Source organism: Budorcas taxicolor, chromosome 11 (assembly GCF_023091745.1).
Source record: "Budorcas taxicolor isolate Tak-1 chromosome 11, Takin1.1, whole genome shotgun sequence".
Lineage (NCBI taxonomy): Eukaryota > Metazoa > Chordata > Mammalia > Artiodactyla > Bovidae > Budorcas > Budorcas taxicolor.
In genome coordinates this window covers 71,739,297-71,754,358 of record NC_068920.1, presented here as the reverse complement: position 1 = coordinate 71,754,358, position 15,062 = coordinate 71,739,297, and the positions used below count along the sequence as shown (strand labels likewise).

Here is a 15,062-nt window from a genome sequence, read left to right as displayed (position 1 = left end):
GCATCACTCCTTCCAATGAACACCCAGGACTGATCTTCTTTAGGACTGGCTGGTTTGGTCTCCTTGCAGTCCAAGGGACTCTCAAGAGTCTTCTCCAATACCACAGTTCAAAAGCATCAATTCTTCAGTGCTCAGCTTTCTTTACAGTCCAACTCACACATCCATACATGATCACTGGAAAAACCATAGCCTTGACTAGATGGACCTTTGTGGACAAAGAAAGTAATGTCTCTGCTTCTTAATATGCTGTCTAGGTTGGTCATAACTTTCCTTCCAAGGAGTAAGCATCTGTTAATTTCATGGCTGCAATCACCATCTGCAGTGATTTTGGAGCCCAGAAAAATAAAGTCAGCCACTGTTTCCACTGTTTCCCCATCTATTTGCCATGAAGTGATGGGACCAGATGCCATGATCTTAGTTTAAAGAATGTTATTTAAGCCAACTTTTTCAGTCTCCTTTTTCACTTTCATCAAGAGGCTCTTTAGTTCTTCTTCACTTTCTGCCATAAGGGTGGTGTCATCTGCATATCTGAGGTTATTGCTATTTCTCCCAGCAATCTTGATTCCAGTTTGTGCTTCTTCCAGCCCAGCATTTCTCATGATGTACTCTGTATATAGTTAAATAAGCAGGGTGACAATATACAGCCTTGATGTATTCCTTTTCCTATTTGGAACCAGTCCTTTGTTCCATGTCCAGTTCTAACTGTTGCTTCCTGACCTGCATACAGGTTTCTCAAGAGGCAGGTTTCTCAAGAAGCAGGTCAGGTGGTTTGGTATTCCCATCTCTTTCAGAATTTTCCACAGTTTAAAACTTATTATATACAAAAAAAAAAAAAATCCTTATAAAGCTTCCAGCAGATTTCTCAGAAGAAACTCTACAGGCCATAAGTGAATGGCATGGCATATTCAAATTGCTAAAAGGAAAAATTTTCCAACCAATATTTCTCTAATTGGCAAGTTTGTCATTCAAAATTAAAGATGAGGTAAAGGTTTTCCAAATAAGCAAAAGCTCAAGAAGTTAGCTTCCCTGGTGGCTCATACTGTGAAGAATCTGCCTGTAATACAGGAGACCTGGGTTTGATCCCTGGGTTGGGAAGATCCCCTAGAGAAGGGCATGGCTACCAGTATTCTTGGCTGGAGAATCCCCAAAGACAGAAGAGCCTGGAGGGCTACAATCCATGGGGGTCACAAAGAGTCGGACGCAACTGAGCAGCTAAGCATAGCAGGGCAAAGAAGTTTATCACCACTAAAGTGGACTTACAAGAAATGTTACAGGGAATTCCCTAAGTTAAAAAAAAAACAAAAACAAAAACAAAAACTAACTGATAAGAAGAAAACACAGGAAAGTAAAAATCTCATGGGAAAACGTAAGCAAGATACACCCTGAGGAAACCAGAACTGAAAGCGACACATGTACCCTAATGTTCACCGCAGCACTATTTACAGTAGCTAGGACGTGGAAACAACCTAGATGTCCATCGGCAGATAAATGGGCAAGGAAGTTTTGGTGCATACACACAATGGAATATTACTCAGCTATAAAAAGGAATGCATCTGAGACAGTTCTAATGAGGTAGATGCACCTGGAGCTTAATATACAGAGTGAAGCAGGTCAGAAAGAGAAAGACAAATAGTGATATTTACACATATATATGGAATTTAGGAAAACAGTACCAATGGTCCTACATGCAGGACAGCAAAGGAGACACAGATGTAAAGAACAGACTTTTGGACTCAGTGGAAGAAGGGGAGAATGGGATAACTTGATAGAACAGCATTAAAACCTGGACATTACTATATGTAAAATACATGGCCAGTGCAAGATTGATACATGAAGCAGGGGTAGCCAAAGTCAGTGGTCTGGGACAACCCAGAGGGATAGAGTGGGGAGGGAGGGCAGAGGGAGGTTCAGGATGCGGGGGACACATGTATACCTGTGGCCAATTCATGGTGATGTACGGCAAAAATCATCACAACATTGTAAAGCAATTATCCTCCAACTAAAATAAATTAATTAATTAAAAATTAAAAAAAAAAAGGTAGCCAATCAAGCACTTATAAAGCTACCATAAAGCTTAAGAGACAAAAGAAGTGAACTTAGCTAAGAAAATACAATAATTTTCTAAGGAAACATAAATAAAAAGATGCAAAATGTGACATCAAAAACATAAAATGTGGTGGGAGTAGTAAAAATGTAGAATTGTTCAATGTACCCAATACATATATAATTATGACTGATTTGTGCTATTATATGGTAGAAATTAACACAACATTGTAAAGCAATTTTCCTCCAATTAAAAAAGAAATTAAATGAGTGAACTTAATAAGATTGAGATCAAAGTAAGCATTTTTCCCAGTCACAATGCTGAGAAAATAGAAATCAATTACAAGAAAAAAACTGAACCAAAAAAAACAAGAAAAATGTGGGAATTAAACAATATGCTACGAAACAACCAGTGGGTCATTGAAGAAATCAAAAGTAAAATTAAAAAAATACCTAGAGATAAAGAAAAATGGAAATATTACACACTGAAGTCTTTGAGATGCAGCAAATGTAGTTCTAAGAGGGAAGTCAACAGCAGTCCAGGACTACTTCAAGAAATAATAGAAATCTAATTTTAATGCTAGGGAACTAGAAAAAGAAGAACAAATCAAAGTCCAAAGTTGGCAGATAAAAGAAAATAATAAGATCAGTGCAGAAATAAATGAAATGGAAGAAATAGAAACTGAAGTGACTTAACATACATGCATGCCTCTCAAACTCTTCCCAACCCCCCTTCAAAAAAAAAGAATGAATATGAAGGAATGCTTCTAAACTCTTTATGATGCCATGATTACCCTGACACCAAAACCAGACACGGACAACATCAAAAAGAAAACCTGTATACAGGCCAATATGCCTGATGAACATGGAGGTAAAAGTCTTCAACAATATATTAACAAATTGAATTTGACAATACATTAAAAGGATTATGCACCACAATCAATTGGGATTTACTCCAGGGATCAAGGATGGTTCTACATCTAAAATCTTATGTGATACATCACACTAACAAAATAAAGGATAAAAATATGATCATCTCAATGCAGGAAAAGCTTTTAATAAAATTCAAGACTCATTTACCATAAAAATTCTAAATAAAGTGGTTGTAGAGGGAATATACCTGTGTGCTAAGTCGCTTCAGTCACGTGTGACTCTTTGTGACCCTAGGGACCATACCCTGCCAGTCTCCTCTGTCCAAGGATAGAGGGATATACTTCAACATACTAAAGGCCATATATGACAGACCCACAGCTAACACCATAGCCAACAGTGAAAAGCTTAATGCTATTCTTCTAAGATCAGAAATAAAACAAGGATGTTCACTCTCACCACTTTTATTCAAAAAAGTATTCAAAGTCCTAGCTACAGCAGTTAGGCAAGGCAATTAAATAAAAGCATCCAAATTAGAAACAAAGAAGTAAAACTGTCACGGTTTGCAGATGACATGATACTATATTTAGAAACCCCTAAAGACCCCACCAAAAAAAAATCAGAACTAATCAATGAACTCAGCAAAGTTCCAGGATATTAAATCAATACACAGAAATCCATGGTGTTTCTCGTACAACAGTATTGAAATATCAGAAAAAGAAATTAAGAAAACAATCCAATTTACAACTGCATCAAAAAGAATAAAATATCCAGGATTAAATTTAACCAAGGAGATAAAAGGCCTGTACACTGAAAACTCTAAGACTGATGAAAGAAAGTAAAGAAGACTCAAGTAAGTGAAAAAACATTCCATGCTCAAGGAATAGAAGAGTTAACACTGTTAAAATGTTCATAATATCCAAAACAATCTACAGATTCAATGAAAAGTGAAAGTGAAGTTGTTCAGTCATGTCTGACTCTTTGCAATCCCATGGACTATAGCCTACCAGGCTCCTCTGTTCATGGGATTTTCCAGGCAAAGGTACTTGAGTGGGTTGCCATTTCCTTCTCCAGGGGATCTTCCCGACCCAGGGATCAAACCCAGGTCTCCCACATTGCAGGCAGATAAATCCCTATCAAAATTCCCATGGAGTATTTCACAGAACTAGAAAAAACAATTCTAAAGTCTGTATGGAACCACAAAAAAATCCCAAATAGTCAAAACAATCTTGAAAAACAACAAAGACAGAGAGACCATGATCTTGATTTCAAACTATACTACAAAGCTATAGTAATCAAAACAAAATGGCAGTGGCCCAAAAGCAGACACGCAGGTCAATGAAATATAATTAAGAGCCCAAAAAATAATCTACACATATGTGGACAGTTATCACATTATTGAACAGAGACATATTAAAACATCTTTTGTTACCCAAACATTATTGATCAGAGACTTTTCAATATTCACTTATATAACAAATCACTGGCCACAGGCATTAGTTTCTGCAAAACTCTCCTGGTCAATAAAGAGTTAATTTATGATGAAGAAGCAAAGAATATACAATACAATGGAGAAAGGACTGTCTCTTCAATAAATGGTGTTGGGAAATTGGACAGCTACAGACAGAGGGATGAAACTGAACCACTATCCTAAAGTACACACAAAAATTAGCAAAAAACAGTTTAAAGACTTAAATGTAAGACCTGAAACCATAAAATTCCTGGAAAAAAAACACAATAGGTAATCTCATTGACTTCTGTCTTAGTGATGATTTTTGGATCTAACTCCAAAAGGAAGGGAAACAAAAGCAAAAGTAAACAAATGGGACTATATCAAACTAAAAAGCTTTTGCACATCAAAGGAAATTGTCACTGAAACAAAAAAAACAACCTACCGAATGGAAGAAGATGTTTGCAAATCATATATCTGATAAACAGTTAATATTTAAAACATATATAGAACTTGCAACTCAACAACAAAAAATAAACAGTCCAATTAAAACAATGGGAAAATAAACTCAATATACAATTTTCTAAAGACATACAAGTGGCCAAAAATCACATAAAAAGATGTTCAACATCACTATTTACTACAGAAATGCAAATGAAAGCCACAACATCACCTTACATCCATTAGAATGGCTTTATCAAAAAGTTAAAAAATAACAAGTACTGGAGAGGATATAAAGAACAGGGAACACTCAAATACTGTTAGTGGGATTGTAAACTGGTGCAGCTATTATGAAAAACAATACAGACATTCCTCAAAAACTTAAGAATAGAAGTACCATATTATCCAGGTATTGTAACTACTGGGTATATATACATACTGGGTATATATACATACATACATATATATATATATGAAAACCTAATTCAAAAAGATATATGAACCCCTACGTTCACTGGAGCATTATTTACAATAGCCAAGATAGGGACAATGTCTATTAATGAATGATGAATGGATAAAAAAGAGCTGGCATATAGGTACAAATAAAGATAAAGATACAGATATACCCATAATGATACTAATCAACTAGATAAAAACAATGAAATCTTGCCAACTGGGATGACATGGATGGAACTGAGGGTAATATGCTGACTGAAATATCAGAAATAAAAAGACAAATGATGTATGAATTCATTCATATGTGGAATATAAAACTAAATAAAACAAAAACAAATGCATAGTCACAGGGAACAGACCAGTAGTTAACAGAGGGGAAGGGGCCTGGAGGAGGGCTGCAAGGCATTTAAGGGGTCAGCAGTATGGTGGCAGCGTGACCCTTTGGGGAGTGATCACTTTGTAATGTTACAGATCTCAAATTATAATGCTGTACAATTGAAATATAAATATTTTTGAATTCTAAAATTCATACGTATTTCCACTGAAAACTAATTAAGTTCTTGGTCAAAAAATGGGCAAATACCAGCAGTTTATATAGTTCAACTTTATATACATATATGACAAGTTAGAATAAAAAAACTTACATTAATAAAGGTGACCCTTTCATTAACTTAGACAAAAATAAAATACAAATAGGGACAGAATTTACAGGGGAATAGTTTTCTTGCAACTAGCAATCAAGAAACTGACTTTGCCAGTCAATTCAACATTTATTCATTTTTTCATCCAAGATGACAACTTACTACTATGACTTCATCTTCAGGCTATTAAGTTTTTCATCCCCAGGCTATTAAGTTTTTCCCATCTCTGACACAAACTTTGAAGTGAAATGAAGTGAAGTCGCTCAGTCCTGTCCGACTCTTTGCAACCCCATGGACTGTAGCCTACCAGGCTCCTCTGTTCATGGGATTTTCCAGGCAATAGTACTGGAGTGGGTTGCCATTTCCTTCTCCAGGGTATCTCCCAGACCCAGGGATCAAACCCAGGTCTCCCATATTGTAGACAGACGCTTTACCATCTGAGCCACCATGGTGGACACAAACTTTACTTCAGTTTAAAAATATACAATCTGTTTACTATGTGGAAACCCATTTTGCAGGTGTTCAGTTTTCCTTACCCATCTCATTCTATAGTCTACTATTATTATCAACCGAAAGACATAGTAAATAATGTACAAATGTCACTTGGCTCAAAAAACATATTAAGTATATTTCCACTAAAAACACAGGAAAGGGCAAAACATTCTTCAGATATTGAAAAAAATACGTAAACTGAAGTATGTTAAATCAGAATGATAAAATTTCACTAAAAATAATGATCTAGTTTATTATGTGTGCATGCTAAGTTGCTTTAGTTGTGTCTGACTCTTTGAAACCCCATGGATTGTAGCCCGCCAGGATCCTCTGTCCATGGAATTTTCCAGACAAGAATACTGGAGTGGGTACCAACGCCCTCCTGCAGGGGATCTTCTCAACCCAAGGACTGAACCTACAACTCTTACAACTGCTGACTTGGCAGGCAGGTTCTTTACACTAGTGCCACCTGGGAAGCAACAGATTTTAGAAAACAAAATATGACTTTCTATTCAAGTACTTTTTTTTATTTTAAACAGCTACTTCAAATCATAAAAGATGATGCTGTGAAAGTGCTGCACTCAATATGCCAGCAAATTTGGAAAACTCAGCAGTGGCCACTGGAAAAGGTCAGTTTTCATTCCAATCCCAAAGAAAGGCAATGCCAAAGAATGCTCAAACTACTGCACAATTGCACTCATCTCACACACTAGTAAAGTAATGCTCAAAATTCTTCAAGCCAGGCTTCAGCAATACATGAACCATGAACTTCCAGATGTTCAAGCTCGTTTTAGAAAAGGCAGAGGAACCACAGATCAAATTGCCAGCATCTGATGGGTCATCGAAAAAGCAAGAGAGTTCCAGAAAAACATCTATTTCTGCTTTATTGACTATGCCAAAGCCTTTGACTGTGTGGATCACCACAAACTGTGGAGAATTCTGAAAGAGATAGGAATACCAGACCAGCTGACCTGCCTCTTGAGAAACCTGTATGCAGGTCAAGAAGCAACAGTTAGAACTGGACATGGAACAACAGACAGGTTCCAAATTGGGAAAGGAGTACGTCAAGGCTGTATATTGTCACCCTGCTTATTTAACTTATATGCAGAGTACATCATGAGAAATGCTGGACTGGATGAAGCACAAGCTGGAATCAAGATTGCCAGGGGAAATATCAATAACCTCAGATATGCAGATGACACCACACTTTTGGCAGAAAGCAAAGAAGAACTAAAGAGCCTCCTGATGAAAGTGAAAGAGGAGAGTGAAAAAGTTGGCTTAAAGCTCAACATTCAGAAAACGAAGATCATGGCCTCTGGTCTCATCACTTCATGGCGAATAGATAGGGAAACACTGGAAACAGTGAGAGACTTTATTTTGGGGGGCTCCAAAATCACTGCAGCTGGTGACTGTAGCCATGAATTTAAAAGACGCTTCTTGGAAAAAAAGTTATGACCAATCTAGACAGCATATTAAAAAGCAGAGACGTTACTTTGTCAACAAAGGTCCGTCTAGTGAAAGCTTTGGTTTTTCCAGTAGTCATCTATGGATATGAGAGTTGGATTACAAAGAAAGCTGAGTGCCAAAGCATTGATGCTTTTGAACTGTGATGATGGAGAAGACTCTTGAGAGTCCCCTGGACTGCAAGGAGATCCAACCAGTCCATCTAAAGGAGATCAGTCCTGGGTGTTCATTGGAAGGACTGATGCTGAAGCTGAAAGTCCAATACTTTGGCCACTTGATGCAAAGAGCTAACTCATTTGAAAAGACCCTGATGCTGGGAGGGACTGCAGGCAGGAGAAGAAAGGGACGATAGAGGATGAGATGGTTGGACGGCATCACTGACTCAATGGACATGAGTTTGAGTAAGCTCCGGGAGTTGGTAATGGACAGGGAAGCCTGGCGTGCTGCAGGCCATAGGGTCACAAAGAGTTGGACATGACTGAGCAACTGAACTGAACTGAACTGATTCAAGTACTGTATTCTTTACTGGAAAAATGTTAGGACACATTATGAAAAATCAGTAAGATACCTAAATATTCATGAATTTGTTTGCTTTATGTACTAAAAATGCTTCCTCATGGTCCACTATAGCCTTGCAACTCAAAGTATGCCCAGGGACCAGAACCACAGTTCTTACCAGGGAGTTTGTTAGATATGTAGACTTTCAGATTCACCCCCCAACCTACACAATCAGAATCTGTATTTAAATGTGATTCCAAGTTGATTTCTATGCAAATTCATGTTCAAGAAGCACTCTTGCTACAACACAGGTTCTTAACTTAAGTCCTAGGGGCAACATTAGTTTCACAAATTCCCTAAAATTTTATACATAATTTTTTGTAAGTGAATGTACATAGATTTTACTGGGTAAAGCTTCCATATAGTTTACCAAACTCGCACAGAAAATATGACCTTCAAATAGATTAAGAACTACTCAATTCTATGCCACAGTTTAAAGTCAAAATATTTCAAAAACTATTTATGCTACTCTCAATGAGGTCTGTTGAAGAATGACAAGAATGAAGGTCAGAACGTCACAGTGGGTCATGGAAGACCTTATCTGAAGAATTTATTCACACCATGCAAGAACTATGCCAAGAAACCAGTTTGGAGACATCTAAATAAATAATTCTCTACATGAGGTTTGAGATTAAGAATGTGCACTTGAAGAAGATTCAAACTGAGAAGTAAATAAATATAAGGTAGGATTTTTTTTTAAGATAGGATGCCATTAGATGACAGCAAAGTGCTGAATTCTTATTGTAAGAGCTCAATCAGCAAATCTCTAATACAAATTCTGTTTGATTTGGGATACATAACCATTTTAAAATGCTAACTTCCAAGTACATTCTTATAATACTTCCTTTATGAGGAACCCCAACATATTTTACTAGTCAGGCTTTCTTCATCTTCTCTGGACGTCAGAAGACAAAACAATGAAAAAATATGGAACAAAAATTAAAAAGGACTTGCCCAGCATCTTCAGTGAGCTAACAATAAAGAATGGCTCATATCCAGAAGGCTCTCACTAATATATGAGAACTGTGTACATCTTTCATTCTTTCATCTTATCACATAACCCTCTCTTTGGGGTGTGTATTATCCAGGGGCATACACTATGGTTAAGCCATAGTGCCTGACAGAATTTAATTTCCTTAATGGGAATCAAAAATGTAAATTTAAAATGTTAACTGGACCTCATCTTGATCTTGATGCTTTATTTTACTGCTACTAAAACTTCTTACTTGTGATGAGTCTAATCCCTGACAATCTGGTCTCCTGGGTGGATCCATATCCAACCATACAAGTCATTCCAAGCTAGAGAGAATGCTAAAAAATACTCAGGGGATCAAGTCTTCTCTGCCCCGTTCTATTTCCATGGGTATCAGGGAAATGTCTAGTTTTTCCTTAGCTCTATATCTTAGAATTATTAAAAGTTCTTTTTATCCAAGTACATTAGGGATTAAAATGAAACTTTCACACTTTATTAACTATTGTGTAGTAGCTCAGTCGTGTCCAGCTCTTTGCAATCCGATGGACTGTAGCTCGCCAGGCTCCTCAGTCCATGGAATTCTTCAGGCAAGAATACTGGAGTGGGTAGCCATTCCCTTCTCCAGGGGATCATCCCAACTCAGGGATCAAACCCATGTCTCCTGCACTGCAAGCAGCTTTTTTACCATCTGAGCCACCAGGGATGCCCAGTGAAATATTAATGTACCCCATTCACATAGTAAACACAACCTGATAAACTGTACATAAAATTATTGATTTGTATTATAGAAATGTATCCCATCAAAAATAAAAACTATATTAAAGAATGTAGTACCTTATATATATGACAGTCTCTCAGATACCAATGACAGTTAAATGCTAATGACTTAGACAAATAAGTAAGTTTTTTTTTTTCAGCCCCATTTAAATAGCGTCAATTTGATTTCTGAAGCAAAAAGAGTAATGATAATAAGGACAGGCACTCTGATAATAACAATATGAAACAGAAATCAGCAAGGAAGAGTAGTGAAATTTGCTGACCACCTTTAATAGCAGAGGCACTTGTTCCAAAGACACTAAAGTTCCAAATTTTAGTTTGGAAGACTAAGTGAGAAGACATAGTAAGAAGTTCCAAACAATACCTAAGATTACAAAGTTAGTGAAAAGTTTGGGGCTGTAGTTTCAGCAGAGAGAGAAGAGTAAGATGCGTAGTAAGGATATAACAAAGAATAAGGATGGGGAAGAAACAGTGAATCCAGTTTTACCTGGGGAAATGAATCAATAAAAGAGACAATTAAAGATAAAACAGGTTCCTGAGAATAGTAGTAAATGGTTTCTTGCTCATTTCAGTGAGCATTTGAAAAGTAAATAATATGATCATTAATCATAATTTTTAAGTAAAATAAAATAGCAAAATCAATATCTGAATGGTCCATAAGCCTTCAAAGTTCATGCTCCTAACCACTATACTTACACAAAAAATGATCCAGTTTATGCAAATAATGAATAGTTCAAAAATATTTTAACTAGACATCTCAAATATCACAGTAGTTTTATTTTTAAAAATACATTAAATATACTTTTAACAACAAAGAAAGATATAAAAATATACTAGGTAAGCCACTTAATCTTATTCTTTACCTCGACATGTCACAGAACTAAGATGGCATGGACATGTCTCAAAATTCCCAGATACTCTATAATCACTTATACATTTATTTCTTCTAGAAATGTGTTCTCAACTTTCTGAAACCACTTAGTAATTTCAATCTGAATCATTTCTCAAGGCTAAGAAAGCTCTTTGTTTACACCCCACTGTTTAAAGTAACATCTTTTATTTGTCTCAAGTAACTTGTTCCAGGTCCAGTGGAGGTCATCTAGATCTCTTTCTCTAGGTCAGGTAAACTCTATTCTTCCCTTAATGAAGTACTCAGTATACAGTCAAAAACACTGAAACAAACAAACAAAAAATGGATGAGTATATTTAAAATATAAAGATTTAGAACCTAAGATATCTTAGTACATCTTCAGTTTCCTTAAATCAGGCACCATTTGTATTTTAAATGATCTTTAATATCCTGAAGATCACATGAGTTATGTTACATGGATAAATTCCTCATCACACCTCAAACACACTATATTTAAAGGAACAATAAGTTCACTGCCCCGGTTCAAATGTTAGTTACCTCTTCATCGTCTTCCTCATCTTCAACATCCAGAATTCCTGAATCTTGTTCAGACTTGGGGCTAGTGCTTTCTATCTCTGTATCAAAAATTGTATATGCTTCTTTCTTAGATTTTCTCTTGCTACCTATCCTGGGTTGTTGCAAGATGATGTTATCCAGGTTTCTTTGTTGTTGTGCCTAGGACAGAAATAAATACACACAAATAAATAAACAAAAGAACAAAAAAACTTGAGCATTCAAAGAACTTTTAATTTTGAATTAATTGGTATCAAAAGAAAATACAACGAAATGCCTTAAAATACATAAAATTTTAGTCCCAGAAATAAAACCAAACATATTAATGTAGCACATAGGAAAAAAAAAAGATAATCACTTAGTGAGAGCTAAGTCACTTCAGTCGTGTGCAACTCTTTGTAACCCCATGGACTGCAGCCCACCAGGCTCCTCTGTGCCAGGAATTCCCCAGGCAAGAACATGACAGTGGGTTGCCATGGCCTCCTCCAGGGGGTCTTCCCAATTTAGAAATCGAACCACATCTCTTAAGTCTTCTGCATTGGCAGAAGGGTTCATTACCAATAGAGCCACCTGGGAAGATTTTCTAAATACACACACTGTCATCACAAAAATGAAATCTGTTGATTTGCCAAGAGAGTGGGGCTTCCCAGGTGGCACTAGGGGTAAAGAACCCGCCCTCCAATGCAAGAGACTTAAGAGATGCAGGCCGGATCCCTGGGTCAGGAAGATTCCCCAAAGGAGGGCATGGCAACCCACTCCAGTATTCTTGCCTGGAGAATCCCATGGACAGAGGAGCCTGGCAGTCTACAGTCCATAAGGTCACACTGAGTTGAACACGACTGAAGTGACTTAGCATGGCACAGCAGCAAAGAGATTAGTGCAAATGACTAAATATTTATCTCTTAAAAGATAAGTGCTATACTAGAACCACTGTGGTTTGGAGAAAAGGGAGAGGAGTCTTCAAGCTTAGGGTACTCTTAAAAACAGATACGTGGATATATGAGATCAATAAATTTTAATCAGGAGAATGAAATATCTTAATAGAGTAATATGAACTAATGAATCCAACAGAATTTCATGACCTTAGTCTGAGGAAATCGGAGTTTTAAGCATTTCTTTTTCTAAACTTTTATAGAAATGTGTAATTCCCTCAGCTTAACAAAATACACTCAAATAACAATGTGGTTTCCATATATCCAAAGAGGTGGAAAGCATGACTATACAGAGTCAACATCAGAAGTTAGACCAAAGTATCAGAGCTGGAAGGGATCGTAATCACCACTCAGGAAATACACTGGAAGACAAAGGATTGTTTGAGGCCACAAGGTTAGTAAGTGGTAAGTCAGAAGCCCAAAGTGTGAGCTCCTAAATTCCATATGAGTCATCTTCCCACTATACCAACAGTCCCATAAAGCATGACAAAAACAGCCCCCTCAAAAAGAGTTCTGCAGTCAAATAAATGTGAAACACTCCATGCTATGCAAACCTTCTTGTAGACATATGATGTATAATACATTAACAGAATAAAAACTGGGAAAAGTCATATTTTAAGAAAAGTTATTTAACATGCTTTAATCCAGCATGTTCCAAAAGTGTTTCACAATGGAACTTTTCTTTTTAAAACAATAATATTAATACTTAGTATCATCCAAAGATATAAAGCTTAAGAAATGTGACTTCTCAGAATACACATTCCTTAATCACTATATGATGTTTCTGCTCAGCAACAAGTAGAAATTAGTTCAAGAGAAAAACCAGAATCTCCAAATATTTTGAATGAGATTAAGAATTCTAGATAACTACTAAGTATAAGGGTTAGTTCAGGCACTAGTTAAATAAGACAATTATAACAGGACAGAGAAAAACTTGAACTATGTGAGCTAGACTCTGCCAAGAAAATGAAAAGAATCTACATTCCAGAGATTTGAATCAATGGGCCAACTTGTTTGTCTGCATAGTACTTGTTGATATTTTAATTTGACTTACATAAAATACATGGCTTCAGTAACAAAACTGAGAGGGAAGATACCCAATAACATTTACTTTATGTTTGTAAACAAGACATACATATCCTTAAAGCATTTGAGATCCCAAATTAGATAAAACATTCTTCCTACTCCTCTCAAAAGTAGGAAGTTCACCCCTCTCACTTATTTCAATGTAAACCACACAAAAAGAGACTGAGGACTCTAGAAAGCTAAAGCTTTCATATTAAAAAAGCAAGCCCTCAACTAGAGAATGATCACTTGTCTCTTTACTCTTTCTCTCAGTACAGCAAAACTAAAAGCTTTCATAAGTTGGTTTTATTTTATTGAATCCAAAGTTAAATATTTTTCTCTCACAATCAATAAAATAATATCAATGTACCAAAAGCAATCAAGAGGAGCCACATTTAAGTACTATCATTTATACTTCAAATAATACAAATCTGAAAGAAACCCTATGGAAGTAATTTTAGATCATCTATGATTTGTTCTTTTTGTGCCTGGTTTACCAGTCACTTTGATGGAGCACAAAGTAGCTTAGCCCAAATCAACATACCCTATGCTAGAAATGAGCACCCTGCAAGGTTTATTCCAAAGCTCTATAGTAACTTGGGGTCTCTGTCAAAATTATCAAGGCTTTTCCATTTATAAAGGAGCAGTCAGGGCAGATCTGCCAAGAAAGAACTAATCAAGTTGGAAATACTAAAACAGGTAGAATAATGAAATAAATACTCAGATATTACCCATTAGAAAGCAAAGGAAAACCACCATCTATTCAAAATTATGTTATGGGACTGGCAGGAAGTAGAGAAGAGTAAATAGAGATTAAAATATGTAAATATATGCAATATATGTAAAAACTAAAATGTGACTCTAAAGTCCATACAAGTTCTTCAGAGCTCTTTTCTAACCTGCTAAGCCATCTCGCCAGGACCATTTACTCTGTCCCTCCAAGGACAGCCTTGGAGACAGAGAAGCAGCTGACTGACTTTTGCTGCCCAGAGTGCAGGTAACAGGGTATCAAGCAAACAAACAGACCTTAGAAAACATTTAGGCTTTTTTTTAACTTCTTTGTTCATTCTCTTTGTGAATAATCTTTACACATTTAACCACCTCTTCCTCAAGATTCCCTCACATATGTTCTTCTCTGTTTTCCTAATATATAGAAATAAAGCAAGTTTATTCCTCAACCCCTGCTCTTCTGTCACTCTTTCCACTCTTTCAAAATTCAATAGCATATCTCTAGTTGCATATACTACTGTGTCTTCCATCATCACTTCACTTACTACATACCTAAAATGGAACTCATCGCCTTCTCATTACAGTTAATGGGAGGTGAACCTGACTGTCCCAATGTATTTTCCAGTACTCTCCAACATGAATTTCTGCTTGGAACAGAATCTACCTCATGATATACTAAGAATATTTTCACTACTCTATCTTTGCTTAAGCCATTTCTCTTCTAGATGAACTCTCCCTACCTGTACTC

The 15,062-nt window shown here is 36.4% G+C and overlaps 1 protein-coding gene across 1 annotated transcript in view; it reads right to left on the bottom strand.

The window, feature by feature from the left end:
• Positions 1 to 15,062, bottom strand: part of EXOC6B (exocyst complex component 6B) — a 707,283-nt gene that overhangs the window by 392,557 nt on the left and 299,664 nt on the right. Inside the window, exon 7 of the mRNA XM_052647541.1 lies at positions 11,574 to 11,750. Coding sequence (XP_052503501.1) covers positions 11,574 to 11,750 — 177 coding nt within the window. The remainder of the gene's footprint in view (positions 1 to 11,573; positions 11,751 to 15,062) is intronic.